Source organism: Sceloporus undulatus, chromosome 2 (genome assembly GCF_019175285.1).
Source record: "Sceloporus undulatus isolate JIND9_A2432 ecotype Alabama chromosome 2, SceUnd_v1.1, whole genome shotgun sequence".
NCBI classification, from domain to species: Eukaryota; Metazoa; Chordata; class Lepidosauria; order Squamata; family Phrynosomatidae; genus Sceloporus; species Sceloporus undulatus.
Window position 1 is genome coordinate 282,652,564 of NC_056523.1, and position 27,656 is coordinate 282,680,219.

At 41.1% G+C, this 27,656-nt stretch overlaps 1 protein-coding gene across 2 annotated transcripts in view; it reads left to right on the forward strand.

Annotated features, from left to right (window-relative positions):
* Positions 1–439: 439 nt before the first annotated feature.
* TMEM161B (transmembrane protein 161B) overlaps positions 440–27,656 on the forward strand; it is a 45,064-nt gene continuing 17,847 nt past the window's right edge. Inside the window, exons 1-5 of one of the 2 annotated variants that reach the window (XM_042452196.1) lie at positions 440–999; positions 15,287–15,390; positions 18,632–18,715; positions 22,828–22,925; positions 25,221–25,377. In XM_042452196.1, coding sequence (XP_042308130.1) covers positions 997–999; positions 15,287–15,390; positions 18,632–18,715; positions 22,828–22,925; positions 25,221–25,377 — 446 coding nt within the window. In that variant the 5' untranslated portion in view covers positions 440–996. Of the gene's footprint in view, positions 1,000–10,712; positions 10,814–15,286; positions 15,391–18,631; positions 18,716–22,827; positions 22,926–25,220; positions 25,378–27,656 lie in introns of those variants that run through there. The other variant, XM_042452197.1, reaches the window with a different exon arrangement.

Below are 27,656 nucleotides of genomic sequence, written 5' to 3' on the forward strand. Positions count from 1 at the left end.
TTCCGCCAACGGCCTTCGACTCCAGTAGCTCGCGCGAGACTTCTCTCTGACGCTGCACAAACCCCGCCCCCTCCGTCCCTCCCTCGCATTCCTTCTCAGGCGGCACCAGACGTGCCAGCCAAAACTTCCGGGTTCAGGAAGACTCGCATCTTGTCCAGGAGGAGGGCGTTGGTTAAGATGCCAATAACGCGCGCGCGTGCGCACTGCGTCCCTCCCGCACGTGCCCCACTGACACAGCCGCTCGAGAGTCAGGAGATTCCAAGCCGCGCATGCGCTCCTGCACCAGCAAGTCTACTGCCCTCTTCCCCGCCCCCCCTTCAGTGGCTTTCTTCTCCTCACAGAGTTCACCTCGAAGCCTCCTCCTTCTTTATGACGACATGACACCCGTTTTGCCCGCCACGGCGCATGCGCGGTGGGGCTCCCCACCCACAGCCGCACGAGTCCCGGCTTCACCCTTCGGCTTCCCCCCCTTGGACCGTCCAAAGGGCGTCTCGCGGTGACCCCCCTCCCACTGTCACGTGACGCGGCCCTTTCAAGCTCTCGGCCGCCCGCGCGCTGAACTCTTCAATCGCCATGCGTCCGCCCCGCGCCTGTCTAAAAGTCTCCCTCAAAACTGCTTACTGCGGGGATAAATTCACTCCTTTTCCCTTTGATAGTTCTTCACGACGCACTCCCAATCCTCTATCAGTGTGGAGGGCAAAGGGAAGCGGACGGAGAGGGGAGCGTGGTCGCTTTTTGCACGCAGGCATCTCCGCGGGCAGCTCTCTTTGGGTCCTTCCCCCAAGCTGGGTCCTGGCGTGACCTCTGCAGAGCTCAGGAGGCGTGAGCCGGGTAGTGGAAACCGGTCCTGTCCGGGAGAGGGATCCTGGGCCGGCTTCCTGCCTCCTTCGGGCCGCGCGCGGGGGGGATTTATGAGGAGCTGGGAGCCCGGCGAGGAGGAGGAGGAGGACGCGGACGCGGGGCGGCGCAGGCGGCGGCGGCCGAGGGGAGAGCAGCATGGTGAGTCGGGAGCCCTCTCCTGCCTCCGGAAACAGCCCCAACAGCCGCAGGGTCACTCATCCCTCCGCGATTCACGGATCTGGCTACTCACGGGTTTTAGAATACGTCCTCTCTAGGAATATCTGGGTCCTCCATTGCAACTCTATGGTCAACTTTAACTAAAAGTTCGCATTGGAAGACCGAGAGATTCCTAGAGAGGCACTTGTAGCTCCTCCAGTGCAACTCTATGGCCAATGCCTGGAAGGTGTCGACCACAGTGTTGCACTGGAGGACCTAGAGAGGACACTTCACTGGGCACTTCTTGCTCCTCCAGCACAATTCTGTGACCAGTGTCTCGTAAATGTCAACCACAAAGTTACACTGCGGGACCTAGAGAGTCCTAGAGAGGTGTCCTGTCAGGTAAAAAGCATAGGCCCCGAAACACACTGTAGAGATAATCCTGTTAGAGACCGCTTTACCTGCCCTGGCTCAGTGCTGGGGATCCTGGGAACTGTAGTTTTGCTAGTAGAGAGCTCTTCACTTGCTCCCCCCTTCAGTCCTAGGCTTCAGTCTACTTGCCCAGATGCATGTCGTTTTAGGAGTCATTTCACCTTCTCTGTCAGAGAGAGAGTGAGAGAGAGCGCTTTGGTGCCCAAGTAAATGACAATTCCCAACATCCCCAGCACTGAGCCTGGGCAGTTAAAGCGAGCTCAAACTGTATGATTTCTGCAGTGTGTTTATGTTATTTGCAGTTTTTTCACATTCACGGGGGTCCCAAGCCATTAACCCTGGTAAATGCGGAGGGACAAGTATAACATTAACACACTATTGAGTTAGGAATTATTTTAGTACAGTATATATGTGTGTGCATGTGTATATATGCACACACACACACATATAAACACCGTTCCTAAAGGCCTTTCCTCACCAGCATTAAGAGCTTCTTAGTCACAGGGTGCATCTACACTGAAGAAATAATGCAGTTTGGCACCACTTTAAGTGCCGTAGCTCCATGCTGTGGAATCCCGGAATTAGTAGTTTTACAAGGTCTTCAGCCTTCTCTGCCAAAGAGTGCCTGTGCCTCACCAAACTATAAATCCTAGGCGCAGAGAGATCTTGTGGCACTTTTGAGATTTAACTAATGAAAGAAGTTGGTCAAATGTATTTGAGGAAGTAGACAGAAGTCTAGGAAAACTCATGCTGCCAACTTCTTAGTCTCAGTTAGTCTCAGAGGTGCTACAAGATCTCTCTATATACTGATTCTGCAGACTAACATGGCTATAGCTTTGACTTTTACAAATCCCAGTTCTCTGTAGGATGGAGTGGAGATGCACCCACAGCCCTAAAAGGAACTCCAAAATCCATGTTCTGTTCCTACTTTTATCAAGTCAACCAAAAAACTGTGCCAGACCGCAAGACCTACCAGGTTCTTTCTTCAGATTGCTACAAAAAGTAGGCAAGGGAAAGCGGAGTGGCTTGATTTTGAAAGGCCAGGCTGGCCAGGTATCCTAACCGCAAAGGAGGACAAGGGGCCTCAAAATGTAGGATAGCAAAGGAAAATGAGGTACATAGAATAAAGAACACTAATATAAAATATAAATTCATGACTCATAGATTATTTACAGTTATATTACATATACAGTATTTCATGATGTACTCAGCCATATTTTTCTGATGAGCTTATCTTCGTTAAAATGCTCAGAGTTATTTACAGAACTCTGAGCAAGAAAAATATTGGAAATTGGATTTTGCCAGCATTATTGCTTTCATTTGTCCAATGTGCTGAAATTAAGGGGGGAAAGCCTTTTCAACATTTGCGTTGTGCCCTCAAGCAGCCTGTGACCTAACATGTTTGCTGTCCTTTTGCCCTCTGAGAAGCAAGCACACCCTAAGCTCTGGGGACAAGTCTTCTCTGCTGCTGCTGCTCCTGGAAAAAAATAAGTTAGAAGGATCCATCCTATCCTGTTACTTGCAGTGATGACAAGCCACCAAATAGACACATTTCTTGAAGGGGAACAGCAACTGTGGTGCTACTCAATGTGCTTTTTATCATGCTCAGAATGGAGGACGTTTTGTTATTCCTGCTGGACAGAAGGTTGAAATGTGGGACATGTACTGGAAAAGGAGGATGTCCGGTTAACCTATTCAAGACATGTAGACTGGGTGGTGTATTAATATGTTAATATGAGCGAGTCCTACATAAGTTCATGTTGTCTTGGGCAAAAGCCATTTTTTCTTATAAGGCTTCCCTGCTCCAACTCAGGATAGTTTGGGTCATTTCATATTGCATATATTACCATGTAAGAAGAACATCTCTCTTCCATGTTGTCTCTCACTACACATGTTCCTGCATGGCTAGTGTGGCCACACCTGTTAGGCGAGGTGGCTGAGACTGACACTAATTTTGGTTTTAATCTGGTCCAGTCAGAATGTGAGGTATGTTTATAAGCTTCGTGCTATGTTTAAAAACAACCAAGTGTCTTGTGTTACCTCAGAGAGTTAAGATCTTAAAGACTAACAGATTTTACTGCGGTGTAGGTTTTCATTTCATCAGATGTCCTTTGTTTAGGGTTCATACACTTCATAAAGATTCGGGGAAAGTTAAATAGATTAGTGAACTGTAGGTCTGCATATGTACATTTTCTTAAATCACGTAAAGAGGACATATATTTATGGATATCTGGCTGATGTGTCTGGGTGCTATAGAGTTGTATGGAAATACTCTTTGCCCTTTGCAGAGAATCCACTCCTGTACGGCCCCATCTATCCCTCTGGGAGGAAGCAGCTGCAGGGATTTTATCCCTTTTCCATATAAGAAGGAACACTACAGAAAATTTGAAAAAAAGAAGTGGTGCCCAAGTTTATTCCACCACCCCTCCAAGTGTGCATCAGAGGCTGGGCAGATGTAATTGAGTTAGCTATTTGGTATCAGTAATGTATTCTCTCTCCTAATCCCATTCCTGCTCCTTTGATGTCTTTTGGATTTGAGTCTGAGGGCAGGAATATCATGTTACTGATTTTTGAGCTGTTTTGGTGGACCATTATTGGGTTAAAAACCTAGGACCAGAGCACATTTTTTGCCTACAAAATATCTTATGTTCAATCCTGAAGATTTTCCAGGTAGGACTAGGAAAGAATCATGCCTGAAATGCTGGGGGGTTGCTGTCATTGCTATTGTGCTAGACGGTCTCAGAGTCCCAGCATGTGATTTTTTGTACTGTTGTGAAGCATGGTTTGTTCTGCTCATTGTGTTTCTTGCATTGTGCTTGATAATGTCAAGGTTGGATTATTGAAGCAACACATTTTCCTTCTTGTTGTAGTTGTTCTTAACTGCCTTTGAGGTGGCTACGCTGTAGATGAGATATCTCCAAGACCCCCTGTTCTCTGCTACCCTGCTCAGGTCTTGCAGGTTTAGGTCTATGACCTCCCAGATTTAGTCCAGCCGTCTAGCATGGGATCTTCCTCTCTTTCTCCTGCCTGCTACCTTATCTAGCATTATTGTCTTTTCTAATGAGTCATGCCTTCTCATATTGTGGTGAAAGTATGACAGCCTCAGTTTCCTCTTTACTCATATGTTTTTGCAGGAACTCAAAAAGCTATTTAGCTTTTTAAATAGCAAATTAAATATAAATAATAGCAAATTAAATATAAAATAAAATCCAAATCTATCTTGTGATCATACCTTTATTTGGCCATACAAGGAAAGAAAACTGATCAAGAGCCTTGACAGACCAGCATCAAAGGCTGGCATCAGGATGGAGTCTGCACAACGCATGCCCCGATTCCACTACCATGTCAGTGTGATGCCACATACCCCAACACACACTGGGCAGCATGGTGCTCCTCTGGCACTGTGTCCAGATGATACAGCACCAAAAGAGCCCCCAAAAGCTGTAGCGCCAGTGGCTATGGCGCCCTTTCTGTGGAAGAAAAAGTAGCCGCTTTTTTGTGCCATGGAAAGGGCAGATCAGGGCCACGGTGTGTAGTTGCTGTGGCCCCAATCCAGCACTGAAAGGGGCGGTCTGTTCAGCCCCTAAGTTGTGATCATAGCACCTACATTTTTGTTTGCGATAGTGTAGGAAGAATGCATAGGCAAAAAATAGCCGCTCCCCATGACAGTGCATACTGTGAACAAAGACAGTAAAACAGAGGCAATAAACTTTTTACTTTCTAGTTACAAAGCACTCCCCCTTCTGAGAACTGTCTTTTCCAGTATAAAGCCCCAGGCCATTAGGACAGAAGAATGCAGCTAGTTTCTGAAGGAAAATGTAGGTTTTGGAACAGGCATAGAATGTCAATTGAAGCCAAATCAGGTTGATTTACCTTATGCTGGAAGCCATCAACCCTCAGAAAAGCAAGCCCTAGTACTGTACATATGATGACTCAAAGTCCGTTTTCTCAAGTATAGGATCTCCTTGTTCAGTGGCAAAGGCGCATTACAGACCGCCTAAAAGTGGCAGTCTGCCACCGCCACCGGTTGCTGGGTCCGGGAACCACAGCGGCCAAACCGCGCGGTTCCCGGGCGCAGCAGAAAAGAAGCACCAAAATGGCGCTTCTTTCTGCGCCCCGGAAGTGGTGCACGAGGTGCTAGTCGCGTACTCGTGGCGTCACTTCCTCTGCGTGATGTTTGGATGCTATGCATCCGTGACGTCCAAATGGCGGCCCCCGTGTGGACGGGTGCCACCATTTTGTATGGACTCAGTCCGTACTAGGGTTGAGGGGCATCAGGAAGTGACGCCTCTTTGTAACCCTAATACGCCCCTTCCTAACCCTAGTAAGCAGTATAGGCGCGTCTGTAACGTGCCTAAGTTTGGTATCTTTGGATCAGAAAAGTCCAAGGTATCCATGTTGGCTATAAAACAAAATCCAAAATCTATCTTGTAATGACACCCTTATTTGTGCCAACCAACAGTTGCAAAATACATCACAATAGCTTTTGAAATTTACAGGCTTCTTCATCAGATAAAGATGGTAATAGAGCATGCAGGGAAAGAAAAGTGATTACAATGTCTACATTTTGTTGGGAATCTTTGTCAACCACAACAGTAATGATTGTAAGCATTCTATACATTGCTGACCTGACAATACGAAGTATGTGATCAGTGTATGACTATTTTCTTCAGGGATCCCTCTAAATAAATTGTTTCATTGAAGCTTAGGTCCTCTTGCAAACTACCCTGAGAGGAAATGGATCTTTAAATCAGTTTGAAGTCTCAGTTACATTTTCACACATACTATTCATTATAGTTAGGGATGCTGCCAAACAAATAGTGACCACAGTTCTTTGTAAAATGTCTGCTTTTACACAAGATTGTATGGGATAGATAGCTCTAGCAAAGATTGTTAGCCATGATATCTGAGTAAAACATCTGTGATCAGATCCAGTATGTCACTTGAATATTGGATGTCACAACAGACGAGAGGGCTATCGACTACAGTCATCCCTCCACATTTGTGGCTTTGATTTCTGCAGGTTTGAGTATTCACGGATTTGATTAATACATTCTTGCTAGGAATCTCTAGTTCCTCCAACATGACATGGTCAATGTCAGCCTGAAGTTGTGCTGGAGGACCTAGAGATTTCTAGAGAGAACACTTATCTAAACATTTGAGGTCCTCCAGTGTGATTCTATGGTCAACCTCTGGTAGATGTTGACTATAGATTTGTGCTGGAGGATCAAGAGATTCTTAGAGATGTTCTCATGTAAAAATTAAATAATGTTTTTGTTATTTGCGGTCTTCTCACTTTTACAGGGGTCTTGCACTCCTAACCCCAGTGAATGTGAAGGACCGACTTTACTTTCATGCATTACTTGTTATCTTCCAGAAGCTTAGTGCTGGTAAAACAGTGCTGGACTCTTACATCTAAATCCAACAATTAAAAAATTGTAAATTGGTGAGTTTACTGTAGCTCGGACTATCAATTTGATGCGAAGTCTGTCTATCTATTGAATGTATACTCATCAGATGATATCAACCTAATTTTATTATCTAGATGAAATCTACTGGTGTTCATCCAGTTCAGATACTGTTGACAGAATAGATTCTTCCCCTCTTCTACAGCACCTTTTACAGAGAGTGGTGATCCATTGGAGCAAACTTGGGCGTTCTTAAAGGGATTGCAATGCAGGAGGTAGATGGCAAGCCTGTGTTACATGGATTGAAATCTGCTCAGACATTACTGAATGACACGTAGTAAAATATAGTAAACCACAAATAACACCCCAAACAAAGAAACACAAAGCAGGATACACTGGATCATTAAAATAAAATATAGTCATTACTTGGCATTGGTGTTAGGGGGCTTTTTATAATTTCAGAAGTATTATCTTGATGCTCCCTGTGGCCAATAACATTTTTAGAATATTATGGTCTCTTTTGACACTGACTTTATAGCATAAGAGCCACCGCTGCATATCCCCTGTTCCTTTTTTGCTGGTGAAACTTAAAGACCCATGCCCCATCAGTGCTCATTTCATACTAATATTACTCTGTTGCGGAACTGGGGTGATTCTGGAATGGAAAGAAGCTCTGGTATGAACTCCTCCCCCATGACTTGGGAGTTTCTAGCTACTGAAGAAGCACAGAGTCTCCCATGCTGCTGTGAAGACTGGAAAAGCTGTAGAATTATTACAGCATTTTATTTTTAGAGGCAAGCCTTCTTAATGTAGGCATGATAAATGTTGCATGAACAACACAAGTTATCGTACTTTAAGTAAGAACCTCTTAGCCAGTGATATTTGAGAAACTAGGTCACTAAGCAGCAGTCTTCTGAACTGCTTATTTGCCTCCATTGATTTAGATCGTGGGAAGCGCTCCTGTACACCTGGAGTCTGGTGAGTCCTGTCAGGACCTGTTTAGTTTCTGGTCTTATTCTGAGCTCTAGATCTGACACATTTTAGCAGAGCAAGGAGGCACATAGCAGGTTTCCAACTCAATAGTGTCACTGGTTTCTAAACAGTTCAAATCAGTTTACATTTGTGTGCATGTGTGTACAGTTTATAAAAACTCAGGATTTAATTTTTTCCCCTTTTTGTCACCATTATGTAAACCCAGGGGCAATGTTAGGAAGAGAACCTCTCCATTGCTCCGGGTTCCTCTGTGCATGGTAATTGACAGTATGTGCCAAATACCCTCAAATCATATACTGGCACTGGAAGCAGGCACAGATGATCATGCATATTTGCTTGTCTAATTTTATGTGTGTACAATTTGTGTGAGGAAAAAGGTAGATGCATAGGAAGTTAAGCTATCATGACATTCAACACTGTGTAAATCTGCACAAGTCTCTGTTGTGCTTTACTTCATATTAAGCTGATGTGGGCAACCTGTACCCCTCAGTCTGCTTTCCTGCCACCCTTGGCCTAAATTCAGAAGTATGAGATCAGTTCATTGGTCTGGTAGATGCAGCTGTTCATCTTAGGCAGTCTACTGTGTAGTAGAGTGTGATAAGGTGCTAGTAAAAGAGAAGAAAGCGTTGGCATCAGTCAAATTGCTTTCAGCCCTGTTCATCACTTCACATACTTCATGCCCACTAGGGAATGTAGTCCTCCACAAAGGGGGGGGGGAGGACTCTTTTCCCTGATGTAGAATAAACACTATGTAGCTCAGTGGTTCCCAAACTTTGGTTCCCCAGCTTTTTTGGACTTCAACTTCCAGAAGCCCCAGCCAGCTTATTCAACAACTAGGTATTCTGGGAGCACAAGTCCAAAACATCTGGAGAACCAGAATTTGGGGGTCACTGACATAGATTCTGTGAGTATGGAGAAGCCTTATTCAGCCCTAAGATTCTTTACTTAAGAACCGCTAAGTATGTCTTGTATGATTGTATGGATTTTTTTTAATTGCAGAAGCTCCTAATGCTGCATTTCTGCTTTGCCACTGAATTTTGAAAGCAGCATGCCAAATTAGCATAAGAGTTCTAATTCTGTCTTTACAAACAATAGTGATTTTCCACTATTTTTCAAGAAAGAATCACTTTGGTTCCATGTACCACCAAGGCCATGGGAGGAGTCCTCCCAGCAGTTCCATAAGCAATGATCTATGCACAGAAAGTGACTGGAAGAGTTTTGTGATCTCTTCTCATCCCCTTCTACATCATCAAAGGAAGGTCTTATTAGTCAGTCACTAATTAACAAGACAAATTCTAGTTTGGTCCTTGGATCAAGATGGATCTTTTTTCCTCTTCATTGAGAAAAAGGCACTGTTTTGCTGGGTTATGCCAACTTTCTTTCTGTAGGTCCACAGTGCCCATTCATATTATCTCCCTGTTTCAGCTTCTCTTCCACTTCTGTTGCTTGCACAGGGTAAAACTGTGGCTAACCAGTTTATGTTGTTTTTTGCTTTTGGGGTCTCTTCCCCAGTCAAAATTCATTTGCGTTGCTCCTTTTTCTTTTCTTCTTCCCTGCCACAAATGCTCCAGCTGTCTTAGAAGTGGTAGAAAATTGATGTGCCCATTCCCAAAGCCCCCTCTGAGAATCCAGGCCACAGCAACCAACTCACCAATAAATAATAGCTCAAGCATAGAGAGTACCTGTTGCAAAACTAGAAGCCAAATGAAAGATAATGGGAACCAGAGAGATGGAGAGAGAGGTGATGTGGGGTGGGGGATTCAGTGACCCTTTGGTCTTACAGTAAAGAAAACTATAATAGATTTAAAAGCTGACAAATAATGTTGTGGAGCTCCGTATTTTGACCTATACACTAGTTACTTGCACGTGTATGTACTTTTGTTCTTTCTCTCTTTGTTAACCTTGTTTTTCATGCTTTGTGTCCTTCATATTTAACCTGCTTTGTCAATTGCCTTATGCTTATCTACAAACAATTACTAGCATGATGTGATTCCAGACTGGCTGGTTTGTAGATATTGTTCCAATGTAAATGCCAAATTCTGTTGGAAGCAAGTGCTGTTCCTTAAGTCAGTAACAGGCATGATTATGCACAATCAATTTTCTTGCCCTTGAATAAGGAAAATAAGTCATTTCTTAGAAGCCTTCTTATAATTTGAAAGTATTATTATCACTACTTATCACAGTACCTTTGCTTCTGACCTATCACAAAATAGGAGAGATGCAGCCAATACAAAGTTTTGGTAAACAACAAAATCATGTTTACTGATTGATAAAGCATCTTGCCATTATTTTGGTAAATATGGAATGGTAACTTGGCTGTCAGTTACAGAGCTGCAAAAAGCATCAATGCCACTATAAGTGCTTAGAATGATCATCTTCTTTCTTAAAGAAGAATGTTTGAATAAACTTGGACATGAGTCTCAAATGCTGAATACATATAAACATACCCAGATATATATATTAAACCAAAAAAACTGCTAAAGTTTTGTACACTTTTTATACCTGGCCCTACTTTTGTCCCTGACCTTATATTGTAGTTCCATACAGGATAAGGGCACAATTTTCTGCTTATGTCAGTTTGGACCTAGCAAGGGTATCAGGGACATGTTTTTGTGACCCTTTCCCACCAAACTATCTCTGTGATGTGCTTGCAAAACCCCATGCGGTATATTTTAGATTTGTATTTGGAACAGATCATTTAATATGTACACACAGCACAGTCTGGTGAAGTTTAATGGGATTGTTTTCAGTTGCTGTATCCTAGAGACAGAGACAGGGTTCTTGGAGAGAAGTAGACTACAACTTGAATGCTCAATCCTTCCTGTTCTTTGGTAATAAAAATAGTATCTATGGTTTGACTGGCTTGATCCAGGAGTTGTTTAATGCCTCCTTTCAGGAAGGGGTGGTCCTGGCTGCCTTGAAGGAAGTCATACAACCACTCCTTAACAGAACCTCTCTGGACCCCAGGATTAAACTAACTATTGGTGAGTTGCAATCTTCGTCCGTTTTTACCGGGAATTTCCTTGAGTGAATGGATGTGCAACTTCAAGTTCCCATCGTTCTCCCCTAAGGATATGTAAATAGAGCTTTGGCAAAGGTCACCAAGATGGATAACGTGAATTTGAGAAAAAAGTGATAAACTGTTCATACTCATGACATTTGTGTCATGAGATCCATGGAGGAGGGCTCCATTTTGTCCCCTAGTACTAACAGCATTTATATGAAGCTGCTGGTGGAGATCATTAATGGGCAGGTTGTTGATCAGTAGGCTGAAAATGAAACTTGTTTATGCATCAATCAGTTTTTCCTGTCTAGGAAGAGAAATTCAGCCGGCTCTGGATTGAATTACATACCCTATGAAAGATAAGGTGCAAAGTCAAGTCAAAGGTTTTCATGGCCGACATCCATAGTTTTTGTAGTTTTTTCAGGCTGGTGGTGCACTTTCTTTTGTCCATTAGGTGAAGATATTTTTCAGGAGTTTTACTTGTTTGTGTTTTAAAATATTATTGCAAGGGTGTTAAAGTTTTTGTGAGGTTGTTTTTATGATGTGTAAGTTTTAAATGATTCTGTGAACTGCTTTGATCACCTCAGAAAAGCGGTATAAAAATAAAGCATATTATTATTATTAAAGTTTTAAACATGGGAATTAAAGGATTTACTTTACTATGGTAATTGATCGCATTATGTACTGGGCTAATTTTCTCCTTCATTTATTCCTTTGACATTCTATGTTTTTATTGCTTTATCAAATAAACTCCACTTTGGGTTAAATGACATGAAAGGAGATATATATGAAATAGATAAATAGAGAACACTAAATAGAGATCTTCTCTGGTGGGCTTATCCATCCGACCTCTTATAGGAGATCTTGATACTGTAAAATGCTTCACTTCTGGTTATGATGTATGTTTTCTAAATGTTTTAGATGTTCTAGATTTTTTTAGCTATTTTATTGAATTAATAATAATGTCAGTGTTTTATTGATTGTATTTTATATCTATACTGTGTTAATTTGTTGATGTAATCCCTCCTCGATCCGCAGGGAGAGGCGGGAAAATACAAATAAAAATTATTATTATATTATTACTAAATACCTTTGTGATGCAGTGGTCAAACAGCCACCATCTTGAAGCATGGCTGGGAGTAAGGATGGCTGCCAAAATGGGATGATGTCCACTTCTCTCTCAATCTCTTTATTTGGAGAAAAGGCTGGGGCTGGATATGGATATAGTGGAATATTTGTTGTGAAGTGTGTGGCAAGGTACTTCCATCTCTCTGGCATACTTCATGTGTTTATGATATGAAACACTGATTTAATCCAGTTTCCTCATGCAATGTGAAGTTCCTAGTGGGAACGCCATATCTTCTGTTCTGTAAAAACCATAGTGTTCATAGTGAACAAATTACTTTTCCAAAATCTGGTATGGATATGTAATTTTTTTTCTTTCTCAGTCTATCCTGATCTTCAGCATAGTAAATAACTGCTAAGAAGCACTCCTCATATTTAAATTCAGTATTCTTGTGATCCAGCTATGCAAACCTTTACATCTTCTTTTCTTGTACTTTTCGTAATCTATATTAGATTAGAGTGAATTGTTGCACATTGTGTAGTGTTGACATATCATTGCCCACTTCTTCTGTGGAACAAATGATGGTGCTGCACAGTGCCAGCACAGCAGCAATGTCACATTGTGGTTGAGGGATTGCAGCAGTTAGTTACTTATGATACCAACCAGAAGCCTTCCAGTTTAAAAATCCAGAATTGTTTGCTTGCACCCACAAACACTGAAGTATTTAAGAAACTCTTGGAAAATGAAAGCACATTTTCATGAAAATATGCAGTTGTGTAATGCTGTTATAATTTCTGACTAGCCCATTTTCAAAAGTTACTGGCCAGTGGTTGCAGATAGTGGCTATACGTATTGTCTGGTCATTTGGATTATTTATGCTATCTTCATCTGCTGTAAGTATTTCCCCCCTGTTTTTGTGGCATCATTATTTGGGCTTTTGTTGCTCCTAATTTCATTAGTACTCATAAGCCTGAAGGGTCACTGGTGTGTGGTTACTATCTCCCTCATCTATTTTAAAGCCAAGAAATTGAGAAACAGAATGAGGGATGGGATGAAGTACGTTCATAGTGAAGATTTTTCAGGACTGACTGACCCCTCTGATGAACAGCTAAATGATACCAGTTTTGTTGGCTGATCTAGATTTATGTCAGGTGTGTAGGTGGAAATAATGCAGTTACACTGTTAGCCTTTGCAGTGATTTGTTTTTGTATTGAAAAGTGTGAGATAAAAGGAATCAGTGCAGTTTGATACTTCTTTAACTGTCTTGGCTCCATCCTATGGGATTTGTAGTTTGCTCTGGCACCAGAGCTGTCTGACACAGAAGACTAAAGATCTCATCAAACTACAAATACCAGAATTCCATAGCATGGAGCTATGGTAGTTAAAGTGGTGTAAAACTGCATTAATTCTGCAGTGTAGATGCAGCCTGAGATACAAATCCATTGTTTTTATTTCCAAGCCACAAAAATTTATTTGGAGCCTCTGGTTTTGTCTTCCATTTACTGCCTGTTACACCAGACCTTGTTTTCTAATGGTCCACTGGAAATAGAACACAGATCTTTAAGCTGTAAATTGCCACACATGTTTTTGTGTGCAGAGTCATAACAGTGTTGGCTACAGGCCACAATTAGAAGGTAAAGATAAGTAATAGCCATATTTTCTGTAATAGCCAGAGGAGGCTGGTATTTTGTCTGGTCAGAGAGGACTTGTCTCCAGGTGTAGTGGGCACGTGCCTAAGAAGTATGGTTTTTGGGTACACATCTCCAGAACGTGTGTTGAGAATGGAGGCAAACCTTCAAGCAATTATGACTTGTTCCACTCCAGCAGAAAATTGCAAACCTGGCCCAAGCTATCTGTTGAGTTGGAATCAGGATGGGCCCTTGAACTAATGCCTTCTAATCAAGTACAGTATTTTATTTATATAAATTATTTATTTTATTTCTGTACTGCCTTTCTCCCAAAAGGGACCCAAGGCAGCTCACAATATAAAAATACATTAAAACAATTTTTAAAGACAATTAAAATAACTCACCGTATATACTTGACTATAAGTCTAGAAATTTTGGCCCCCAAATGGTCCTCAAAATCCTGGGGTAGACGTATACAAGGGTCAGTGTGGTCCTCCAACCAAGCGTCACCCCAATCAGGCTCCCTCCACAAGAGAAAGCCCACCTGGGACGACGCTGGGAAGGGCGCGTGTTCGCCCTTCAGCCTTCTCTCTAGCTGGCCTCCCTCCTCCTGAGAAGGGAAGTCAGCTAGAGAGAAGGCTGGGAAGGGCACACATTCGCCCCTCGGAGCCTTTTCTCCAGTTGGCCTCCCTCCTCCTGAGAAGGAAAGCCAGCTAGGGGGAAGGCAGTGAAGGGCGCTCAGCCTTCTCTCCAGCTGGCCTCCCTCCTCCAGAGAAGGAAAGCCAGCTAGGGAGAAGGCACGGAAGGGCGCTCAGCCTTCTCTCCAGCTGGCCTCCCTCCTCCTGAGAAGGGAAGCCAGCTAGGGAGAAGGCAGGGAAGGGCACCCGTTCGCCCCTCGGAGCCTTCTCTCCAGCTGGCCTCTCTCCTGAGAAGGGAGGCTGGCTAGAGAGATGCTGATGGTCCCGGAGCTGCCCTCTTAATTCTGACCCTCAACATATTGACGGGTCATATAAAAATCCCCATTTTTGGTCTCAAAAGTTGGCCTCGACTTATACATGAGGTTGACTTATACATGAGTATATACAGTAATTAAAACACTACAAAGGTAAAATTGTAAACATACAAAAGTTAAAAAAAACATAATCTAAAACAACCTCTCCCCCATAAAACCAGGCTTTCATGATTTTAAAAAGCCTGCTGCATAGAAACGTTTTTACTTGCTGGCAAAAGGCCAACTGGGAGGGGGCCAGTCTAGACTCCCATGGAAGGGGGTTCCAGAAGGTAGGAGCAACCACCAACAAGGCTCTATCTCGTATCCTCACCAGGCGAGCCTGTGATGGTGGTGGGATCAAGATGTCCTCACCAGGTGAGCCTGTGAAATTGGCCTTCTCCTGAGGATCTTAGGGCTCTAGCTGGTTCATATGGAGAGATATGGTATCTCAAATAATCTGGATCTAAATCATGTAGGGCTTTTTTTATAGGTCATGCCCAGCACTTTGAATTGGGCTCAGAAACGAACTAGTAGCCAGTGAAGCTGTTTCAATACGGGAGTTATATGCTCCCCATAACTGGCCCCGGTCAGCATTCTGGCTGCGGCGTTTTGAAACCACTGAAATGTCCGAACAGTACAGTGTCCTTTTGAAAAATACATTAAAAAAATATTGTGACATGTACAGGCTGATTTTAGAGCTATTGTAGAAAGCAGGCTTTGAAATAGTAAGCTTTCTTCTGCATTTTTAACATTCCTATTCCTCTACAGGGTGTGATAGGAGTGCAGCTGGTGATTACCATGGTGATGGCTAGTATTATACAGAAGATCATACCTCACTACTCTCTTGCCCGGTGGCTTCTCTGTAGTGGCAGGTAAGATAAGAGGAACAAATTGAACATCTGACAAAATTTTATAAGATCACAAGATGTCCTAACACTCCTTGTTGTAATTGCCCTATTGTATAATGTGACTGAGCTTGTCTGGATACAAATGACAGTGATGGGTAATTCTGGAAAGTTGAGTTCTCAATAGAATAGTAGCTTTAAATCATTTAAAATCATCTCTAAAGTTTATCATTATGCAGTAACTTCAGATCTAATTGAGAAATAAGTAGTTTCCCTTTTTTACTATTATATATTCTCTTCATAAACTTAATTCTTGATGTGCTATGCTCTTTTTTTATAAAAACAATAATTTGTTTAAGTGCTTAAATAATACAAAAATATTTCATGTATAACTGTACCTATAATTAATAGTTGTATGTTCTGTAGATGAAAACCAGAGTTGAAATTTAAAGAAAAAAGGAGATAGCTTATTCAGAACAAAACAATGGCGGGTTATAAACCGCCATAAAGTACGCGCTCCGCGCGTACTAGGGTTAGGAAGGGCCGTATTAGGGTTAGGAAGGTTCTTACCTTCCTGACGGCCCTTCCTCCCAGTACGTGTGGAGCGCGTACTTTTTTGCGGTGCCCATCCACATGGGCGCCGCCATTTTTACGTATTGGATGCTGTGCGTCCAGACGTGTCGCGGCGGAAGTGACATCGCGAGGGCGCACTCCACCCCTCGCGGCGCCACTTCCGCGGTCAAAAAAGGAGCGGCATTTCGCCGCTCCTTTTTTGCTGCGCAGGGAAGCCTCGCGGTCTAGCAGCTGGGGCTTCCCTACGCAGCGAATGGCGGCGGCGGGAAAACGGCCCCTTGAGGGCCGTTTGTAACCCGCCAATGACTAGTGACATACCATTTGTGATAAATTCTTTTGTAAGAATCATTATTAAGATAACATTCTAGATAATTAGACTTTCCATGTTCCTTAATTCTTTTTTAACAAGTATATTTTGGAAATCATCATCATCATCATCATCTCTTATCAAAACAAACAATATCTGTTAAAAGACATCAGTTAAAACACACATCAGTTTAAAAGGACAAATAAGATGAACAATCTTAAATTTACAATCCATATTTGAAAATCATCATTTAAAAATCACAATTTAAAATCATCTGATGAAGCCTGCCGGAAGAGACTGGTCTTCAGTGCTGTTTTAAATTCAGACAGCATATTCAGCTGTCAAATTTCTTCTGGCAGGTCGTTCCCAGTCTGGGGTTGGCAGAAGAAAACATCCTCTGGCTGACAGCTGGCAGCCTAGTCCTTGATGACTGGATTAATATCCAACACATTCCTTAAAGTCTTCAGGATTAATCATAAATTTCCATTTTAGTGTGTTCTTTGAGTATGTATCTTTGTCAAAAAAAGAGTTCTGAAAGAGGGGTTATGTTTTGGGAACATAATTTTCTTTTGAATATTTTTATAAAAGTTCTGAATTTCCATAGTAAGAAAAAAATTAACATGCTGATTAAAGAGTGCCACACCTAGTTATTACAGCATCATTACAGAAGATGTGCAGCCCAGGTGTTTAGTTCATGGGCTTTTATTGAAGAATGATTGATGGTCTTTATAGTCAACTTAAATTATTTCTCTTTCAACAAGAATTGATGAGTGAATCTTGACATGATGAACAACTGTTGAGAGCCAAGTGGTTGGGTAAGAAATGGAGAGGGTTGTGTGAGTCTGGCATTTATCCTTAGCAGATGCTTTTCAGCCCTGACAGTTATTCATATACTCACTAGAAAAGGCAAGTAAAAGGGAAAGTCATTGCTAAATTTTAACATGGTTAAATGTTAAAATAGCACCCTTGCTGGAGGCTCCTTAAGAAATCTGATAACTGCTTATGGGGGCCCTAAAAATGGGGATATCGGAAATGGGGATGATGTCGTTACTTTAGCTGGTCAGCTGCTGGCGGACAAAAATTAGCTGAGAACTAGTTGACTCACAGTGACCAGAAGTCTAATGGTTTGTACATCATAGGAGTTCAGCAAGTTTGGGCTAGTTTTGATGGTTTTGAAAGAATGAGAGTTCCAGGGCAGGATGTTAGGATTGAAAATACTATTATCTCGCCTGGTTTCAAGAGTGCTATGTGGGATTTTTCACGCTTATTGTCTTAACCTCTGCAGTAGTAGAAATCTTGCCTGTTGCCAGTGGCTTTTTCTACTGCCTGCCCAAAGTCATCATTGTAAAATCAGTACAACCTATCTACATCCTCTCCTCCTATTTTATTTTGGACTTAGACTGTGATACTGTTGGTCATAATTGTTTTTTTAATAGAAGAGTAATACAGAAAATGGGTCAGTAGGCTGGTCTGCTGAGGCTGAAGGGAAAAAAGTGTGGATGCTCTGTCCCTAGTCACCAGAAGCTTTTCTAGTCACTCTATGTATTTAAAACTGAGTTTGGATCTCATTAGTTGAGCCTCAAAGGCTTTTAAATGAGTTTCTATTAATGCTTTCTATTAATGTTTTATATGAATGTTTGCCACTAACTTAAATATACAAAAGTAATTCCATTATAGAGAGTCAGTATTGGGTAGTGGTTTGAGCATAAAACTATAACTCTGGAGATGAAGGTTGGACTCTCCACTCAGCTATGAAACCCATTGGGTGATCTTGGGCAAGTCACATTCTCTCGTGCTGCATCTGCACTGCAGAAATAATCAAGTTTTTTTTATAAATATTTTTTATTGATTTTTATAAATAAAATACATCCTATTGTGTTCTTACATTCCAATAATATTTGATGAAATAATCAAGTTTGATATCTTTAATTGTCATGGTCAGTGCTATAGAATTTTGGGAACTGTTGTGGCATCAGAGCTCTCTGACAGAGAAGGAACTACAATTCCCAGAATTCCATAGTACTGAGCCATGGTAGTTCAAGTGGTGTCAAACTGAATTATTTCTGCAGTACTGATGCAGCCATAGGGTCAGAGGAAAGCAAAGGCAAATCACCACTGAACAAATCTTGCCAAGAAAACCCCATGATAGGGTCACTTTAGGGTCACCATAAGTCAAAAATGACTTTAAGGCACACAGCAACAACAATCCCATTATATACACTGTTTGTTATGATTACGCGTACATACTACAAGGCAATATGTAGGGAAATGTTGTCCTGTGATACAGTGCTTGAAATCAACATTTCTAGAATTAAAAAAGGGAATATTGTGATGTTCAGTCTAATCAGCATTATTTGTATTTCTCCTGAAATTCTCAACATTTTTTAGTTTGCGATGGTACCTCCACCCCACCGAAGAAGAGCTACGAATTCTTGCAGGAAAACAGCAAAAAGGGAAAAGCAAGAAAGATAGGTAAGAAAATTGGACAAGTAACTTATTTTCAACTTGTTTCTTCACTGTAGGGTGGCTTGACTATCTTCTATTCCATAATGTCTTTGAACATGCATGAGAATTTCATTTTTACCTATAGGGAACCTTATGTTTCCTCTTTCTCTGTGCACCTTGGCTCTCTGATGCATTAATACAAATCCAATGGAACATCTAAGAATTAATGGGGAGTGAGTGAAAGCGAGCCAGTGTGATGTAGTGGTTTCAGCATTGGACTATGACTCTGGAGATCAGGGTTTGAATTCCTACTCAGCCATGAAAACCCACTGGGTGATCTTGGGCAAATCACACTCTCTCAGACTGAAGGAAGTCAAGGACAACCCCCCTCTGAACAAATCTTGACAAGATAACTCCATGATAAGTTTGTCTTAGACTTGCCATAAGTTGGAAACTACTTGAAGGCACACAATGCTCAGGTGGATGCGACAGTCAAGAGCATCTGCTTGCTATCACTTTCATCTGATAAGCCAACTGCGCCCCTTCCTGGAGCCGAGGGACCTGGAAACAGTAGTACATGCACTGGTAACCTCTCGATTGGACTTCTGTAATGCGCTCTACTTGGGGCTACCCTTGTGCCAAGTTCGGAAACTTCAGCTGGTACAAAATATGGCAGCCAGATTGATCACGGGAACTTCTAGGAATGACCATATAACACCGGTCTTGAAGTCCCTGCACTGGCTGCCTATTAGTTTCCGGGCAAAGTACAAGGTGTTGGTGATTACCTTTAAAGCCCTACATGGCTTGGGCCCAGAGTACTTGAGGGAACGCCTTCTTCCCTATTGTCCATCCCGCACACTGAGGTCCTCTGGAAGAAATCTACTACTGTACAGCCAAAAAAATCTAGATTAACATCACTTTCCCAGAGGGCCTTCTCTACTGCTGCTCCAAAACTATGGAACGACCTGCCGGAGGAGATCCGTCACATTTCCACTCTGGTAGCTTTTAAGAAAGCACTCAAGACAGATCTCTTCCGGCAGGCCTTTCCAACTTAGTTACCCTCCCCAGATATAGAGATATTTGTCCCCTCAACTGTCTATTTCCCCCCGCCAATGTTTCTGCCTATTTTTTGTTTGTTCAATGTTTTTAATGTTTTTAATGTTTTAATATTATTACTGTTTAATTCTGTTTTAGTACTGGGAATTGGGGGGGGGGGGTAGGTCTAGGATTTGGTTTTTTAACTCTATTGTAATTTGTTGTATTTTATTGTTGTAACCCGCCCGGATTCTTCGTGATTGGGTGGGCTAGAAATAAATCTATTATTATTATTAAAGAAAAAAGCAGTGGGAGAATATTGTTCTAAAGTATCTCTCCTCTGTTCCTGTTGGCATAGTGGGATAGGAAGAAAAGAAACATAACAAATGTCAAATTGGCCTCTTCTTGCTCCTTTTGTTCATGTTAGGATTTTATATACAGGCTTCCTCTGACTTTTGACTACTTGCTGTCTGATGACGCATTCCTTTTTTTTTTTTTACAAATTATAGACAAGTTTCATTAATTCGATGAAGAATTTGCTCTTTTGTCAGTTCTTCCTGTGTATGAAGCTTGTTTGGGACTGCCCACACACATGCACCCATGGGGCCCAAGACTTGCCTGTGGAAAGTCCCTCCTTGAATTAATGGAACCATCTTTGAAATATCTGTGTAATTTGAAATTGTGGAAACAGCAGAACATCATCAGTCCTTCCTACAGAGGCCAAATCAGACTGCTTGCATGGTGCATACTTCTTGCAAAGAGAGCTGGGGGGTGGAGTACTAAGCAAACTATGGAGGCTTGCTTTTGACTGAGTGAGCACTGCTTGGCACCTTTCCACCCTTATCTCTGACTGCACATCATCTTTGCTCCTGTGATCTGTGTAAGTCTGTGGTGCTTCTGAGATTGTGAGCAGTGTGTTTTCTACAGTATTACTGTATAGCATTTGTGCTTATAATACAGTATGCAGTATAATGTAATATACAGTGGTACCCCGGGATACGAAATACCCACGTTACGAAATTTCCGGGATACGAAAAAATCCCATAGGAAATAACTGTTCCGGGTTACGAAGGTTATTTTGGGTTACGAAGAAAATTTTGGTGCTTTTCGGCGCTTTTTCGCACGAAATCGCGGCTTTTCCCCATTAGCGCCTATGGCATTTCGGCTTACGAATGCTTTTTGGGTTACGAAAGCGGCGGCGGAACGAATTAATTTCGTAACCCGAGGCACCACTGTACATACATATACAATAACATAGTGAGAGCAGGACATTAAAGATAAGCATTTGTTTCTTTTATTTTGTGTGTGTGTGTCTGTTTATGTGTGTATGTATAGTGTGTTATTTAGCTTTTACACACATTCAAAAGTGATATACAGTGGTACCTCGGGATACGAAATACCCAGGTTACGAATTTTTCAGGATACGAAAAAATCCCATAGGGATTTATTGTTTCGGGTTACGAAAGTTTTTTCGGGTTACGAAAAAACTCCGGCGCTATTTTAAATCGCGGCTTTTCCCCATTAGCGCCTATGGGTTTTCGGCTTACGAAGGCTTTTCGGGTTACGAAAGCGGCCGCGGAACGAATTATTTTCGTAACCCGAGGCACCACTGTATAGTGTGTTATTTTCCCCCAGTGCCCAAAATGCATTTGTAAGTTTTTAAAAGAACCTGGCCTCTACTTTCTGACAGTCCTCCGGTCCCCTAACCTGTCATTTAAGTGGGATCTTCCTGTATTTATTTTATATCAAAAGCAATTAAAACAAGCAGCAATAATAGCAATGCAGTCGATTAGACACAGTAGCAAGAAAAGAAAAAAAGCACAAGCTTATTTTCTGCTGTTTCAGAGACTAGAACGTGAGTCAGTAGATTCAAATTACATGAAAGGAGTTCCTACGTAAGCCTTAGGAAGTACCTCTTTACTGTAATCTACTTGACAGTGGAATAGGCTGCCTTGGAGGGTGGTAAACACTCCTTCTTTGGAACTTGGTTCCTTTCCCCTCTTTCCGATGTCGATTGCAAAATGATCTTGTAGCACCTGTGAGAATAACCTAGCGAAAGATGTAGCATAAGCTTTCGGAGACTTAGTAGCATAAGCTTCTGTAGACTTATCTCATGCTACCAAAGTCTTTCTCCCAGTTACTCTCAAAAGTGCTACAAGATCCCTTTGCATATACTGTAGATATTCCAGACTAACACAGCTATGTCTCTGAATTCCACTCCCATGTCAGTTGTTTGTTAGGATGATGAAGGTAGGAAACAAAGAAATTATTCTTTGCCCTTCTCCATGCTAGGTGTCAGAGCCTTCTTGCAATGACAGCTTCTCAGTCTCTTCCTATGTCACTTAAGAGATCATTGTCACTGGAGTTTTGAGATCATAGAACACATGCCCACTTGCTGTGTCTGCTTCATAGGAAGAAAGTTCCTGTGGCTGATGACTAAAATTAGTTTAGAAAGTAGTGGTCTGTGACTTCAGTTCTTCCTTGAACATCACTTCTGAGAGCCAGAGTTAAACTATTGGCAAAGGGATTTGGGCTTGAATTTGGGCACCAAGAGTTGTCATGTTTCAAAGGAGGAGAAAGGGCTTAGCTTCCTTTTGCCCATCAAAACAACTGTGGAGGAACAGTTTGGAGCTCATTCTTTTGAGTAGGGGTACACATAGTGATCCCCTCCCACCCACTCTTCGCTAAGATCTAACACTACTCTCAGTAATAGCTAGTTTGGGAGAGGAAGATGTGGGTATCAAATCAGCTTCCTTCCCAGTATTTTCCTGCAATAATTTGAGTGGGAGAGGTTGTTCTTCTGCGATTCATATTACAGTTGTTGTGTGCTTTCAAGTCATTTCTGACTTATGGCGCCCCTAAGGCAAACCTAGCACAGGGTGTTCTGGGGCTGAGAGATTATGATTCACTCAAGGTCATCCATTAGGTTTCCATGGTTGGGCATGGATTGACATCCTGGTCTCCAGAGTTCTAGCCCTATGCTGTCTTTTGTGTTATAAACTTAAATCTATTTTGAATTCATAATTTGACAGATTTGATCATACTAGAAACATAGGAGTTGAGGCAATATTAGTGTAGTTTTTAATATCTGCGTGTCTCTACAGGAAGTACAATGGTCACATTGAAAACAAACCGTTAACCATTCCTAAGGACATTGATCTTCATCTGAAGACAAAATCTATTACAGAAATAGATGCATTAGGTAAGTGGCTGTAACCACAATCAAATATGTAATGTTAAAACTGAATTCTTCTAAATGTGTGATGATGAAGAGAGTAGTTTTAAGTCCTAGTGTAAAATATTTAATTTTCTGCGAAACCAGGATGTTTATTCGTCTTAACACCTCATGCCTTCTACACTGAGAAAATAGATCTAGGATGAAGCATATTATATATAGGACTTATATATAGGATCCTTAGGACTGGATCATGGCTTTGGTGCAGCTTCCGGACTCTTAGTACGCATGCATCATTTAAACAGCATATCTCCAAAGTGACCCAAAGCAGCTTTATTTTGGCCTGTCTGTATGGGGCCATACTTGACTATAAGTCCAAAAAAAATTGCCCCAAAATTGACTCTTAAAATCCTGGGTTGACTAATATATGGGTCAATAAAGTAAAACTGCTTAGAAAGAAACACACACAACCCGTGCCCCACTCTCCCTGCCTCAGCAGTGATGTCTGAAAGAGCCCTGAAGTGATCTTTGAAAAACCAACCTCCACCAAAGGAGGAGGAGGGGGAGAGAAGTTTTAATATCCGGTTGAGAAAGGAAGGGAAGTGGGAGAATGTGGGGTGTTCCATGATTAGAGAAATCCAGAGGTGGAGGACGGGAGGAAGGTTTTAACATCCCATTGAGAAGGGAATCACCCGCCCCCAAACACACTCTCCCCACCTCAGCAGCTCTTTCAGAGATCACTGCTGAGGCAGAGAGAGAGAGAGACGATTTCCTTCTCAATTGGATGTTAAAACTCCCCATCCTCCTCTTACTCCTCTGGATCTCTCTGCCCACCAAACTCCACTTTCCTCCCATTCCTTTCCTTCTCAACCCAATGTTAAAACCTTCTCCTCCAGCACCAGGAAAGTGGTGTTGGGTGCTAGGGAGAAGTCCAGAGAGGGAGCAGGAGGGAGGGAAGTGGTGTTTTCCTTTTGGTTTCACGTTTAGATCCTTTGTAACATGCTTGTTTTACCCTTGACCTATTTATGGGTTAATGATTTTGGCACTGAAACCTTATTTTGGCTTACACATGAGGTCTATTCGTACATGAATATATATGGTATGTACTGTGCGTATATAGAATGCACACTAGATTTTCATTTCCAGAGAAAGAAAGAAAGTCAGGTAACATGAAGTGGATTTCCAAAACATCTTCTTTTGTTTAATAGGTACAGTGCAGATGCTGAATTTCTTCCTTCCTTCAGATTGTTGCTAGCACCAATAATTACTGGAATCATAAATATTTTGCACTTACCCTTAGTACTGGCCCCACCTCACCTGTTCCTTCTGTTAGGTGAAGGTATTTCTATTTGTAAGCACTGCAGTTTGAGGATCCCACTTTCTGAGCTAAAGCTTTTCATTTGAGAGATTCTCCTAAATGTTTGATTTATCTGAATATTCCAAATCATTAAATTTTTAAACGGATGATTCTGGTATTACTGTTTGTGGTAGCTTTGTAATAGAGTATTGTATATACTCGACTGTAAGTTGACTTCATTTATAAGCCAAGGGCAGGTTTGGGGACAAAATTATAGATTTTGATAAGACCCATGTGTAAGTTGAGGGTGAAACATAGAGGCATGTAACAAAGGTTCTAAAAGATGAAGCAAAGGAAAACAATGCCAAAAACTTACAAAATCCCAGCAGGCATCACCATACTCAGACTAAAGGCTGGATGGATGAGAGAGTAGAGGGGAGTTGGTGCTTCCAGGACAGATTACACTCTTACCTTTCACATGTCAACTCGTGTGTGTGTGTGTATCTTTTATATGTGTGTGTATGTACTAAAATTTCTAGACTTATACACGAGTATACACAGTACATTCTCTGCATACACAATATCCATATTCAGTCTTTGGCATCTTGCGTTAAAAGCATCAACAACTAATCAAAGTTTTTTGAGATCCAGACAGGCAACTACCAGTCTCTTTGGACAGTGCTGTATCACATGGATTTTTGGTCTCACTTTGTACAATAAATCATATTATTGTGTTCCTATGAACACTTTTGAATAAAATAATGTGATTGCAGTATCCCACTTACTAGAACTATTATGTTGTAGCCAGTGCATTATGTTTGCTTTACTTTGTGATCTGTTTGTCTAGCAGTCTGATCTTGGGTGTGTATAAGTTTTTTTAAAAAAAACACGAAAACAATGTAGACAATTCAGATATGGTCATGGTGAGCTTTCTGGAATGCCTAGAAGCTACAAATGTATATGTGATGTTTCAAAATGGTTTTCTTTGCACGTTTTAATTACTGAACAATCATTCTGTATTTCAGCCTTGCATTATTTCCCTGAATATCAATGGCTGGTGGACTTCACAGTTGCAGCTACAGTGGTGTATTTGATAACTGAAGCCTACTACAGCTGGATGAAGCCTTCACAAGAAATGAATATCAGTATAGTGTGGTGTCTGCTTGTTCTAGCTTTTGCAATGTATCCTTTCAAGGTGTCTTAGCTATTCTGTTCAATTCCTCAAAAAAGATGATATAGCACTTTGTAAAAGTCATAGGAAGTAATTTGCTCCTTTTAACTGCAACATAGGAAATAATAGAGTAGTATTTCTCTAGAACAGTGATAGAGAGGCTGTCAGCAGATGTTCTTCACCTGTAGATGACATCTGTCATCAGATGTTCTTGACCAGCAGATGGCATTATGTCTGACTATTGTTCATGCTGGCTGGGGCTAATTTGAGCTTGAGTCCAATGACATCTGGAAAGCCACTGATTCCCCACCCTAGTCTAAAGTATTCATCAGCTATTTTATTATTTATATATTAATACATAAATAGCTAACTTCCAAAAGATGTCCACATTATTGTGGAGTAACAATAAATTACCTCTGCTTACTGATCTAAGCAATTGTGAAGGAATAGTACTGAAATAGGTGTCTAAATAATGTTGATGCTATCTCATGTATACTGGCTGTATTTTGCAGAGTTGTTGAGTACACGTGGCAAGTCAGTGGCCAGTGTTATTCTCTCTCACTACACACACCACACACACACACACACACACACACAACATTACATTTCTTCTAGATAATTTTAGCTTTAGAAGGAGGGTTATTGTAGTGTTTCCTGAAGCAACATTCTTAATTTGGCTGGTGCTTGTGCTCACCAACATACGTTTTTGAATATATTCTTCTGCCTAGTTGTAATTATAGTCATTGCTACTGAGGGAATGATAAATATTTCTTATGAAAATATTTGGTTGGTACCACAAGTTGCATAAAAACATTTATAATCTTTGGGATCAAGATTACCCCAAGAGTTACTGAAAGATACTGATATTAGGCTTTAATATCCTTATTGTTAAAGCAAGTTAACTAAACAGTGACACGATAAATTCCAAAACTGTCTGTGTTTGTGAGCTGTATATTTGTCGAGGGCTGGGTTTCAAAATCTTACCCTATAGCTCTTAAAAATCATTTGCATAGGGAATGTTATGAGATACCAAATAGGACCCTAGAATAGTAGTTCTATTTTTAATTTTTTAAATAAATAAATAAATATAAATATGGACTAAATAATTGGGCTGCAATAAAATTAGGCTTTCTGTCTGTAGCTACCTATATAGCACAGCATGCTGTAAAAGTCATACCTATAAATGCCATATTCTAAAAGGAGCTCTTGTGTGCAGATAGCTATTGTAGAAGAGTACCACCAACAGTAATCTATATATAGCAGTTTTCTTTTCCTTTGTAAAAAGGTCTCAGCATGTGCCAGCCTCTGCTTATCTGTAGGCTTTGCAGTCAAAGAGAAGACTGTACAAAAAAAAAAAAATTAAAAAAAATTGCAGAATTTAGGCTGGGGAATTGGGATGGGAGAGTGAAATTGCTGATTTCTATCTCCTAGTTGTACAAATTGTTTTAAACTATTACTTTTCATTCTCTTGATAACTTAAAACAAGAAATTTGCTAACTATGAAATAGGATGACAGTCAAGTATATGTCAAGTATATTCATGTATATTCATTCAATGAGATCTCCATACAAATGTGTTTTTTCCTAATAGTTCATACCTTCTTTTTGCTAGAGTTGTAAATGTTCTCTTTGCCATCTTTGCCTTCCAAAGATGGTTAACAAAATATGAAGAATGTAACCACTTTATTGCTGAAGTAACTGATTTGTGATAAAACACTATTGGGATAGGGATTGGGCTTAAAAGATGGTTGGTATCAGCTGCATGTGGCATCTCTTTCTTCCTCATTCAGTCATATTCATTGCCTCCATCTACAAGTTCTAGGACTGGACAACTTTCTTGCATCTGTGGTTCATAAGGACAACCCATTAAAAACTAGACTAAACTAAACTAATTAGCCATATATCCACATTTACTTTTGAAAACCAGCCTTTTTGATTTTTAGCCAGGCAGTGGATCTGCTATGACTTATTTAAAAGTTGAATTCTGCTCCTGAAAGTTTCTAAGAGTTGAAATTTGTCATTTTCCCAGAAAATGGGCAATCTAGTAGATGTTGGTACTGCAAAATGGTCTTAGGGCCACATACAGCTTCATGCCCACATTTTATACAACCCTGCTGTAGAATGTTTTTGGTGGGTACACCAACTTTGGGGAATACTATTTCATAGATATTGTTTGGCCATAAAACACTGTACTGTTTCAGGCAGTATACACAAACTTATTTATTTATTTATTTCATTTATAACTCGTCTGTCTCCTGTCAAGGTTGCTTACAAAATTTAAAATAAAAGTT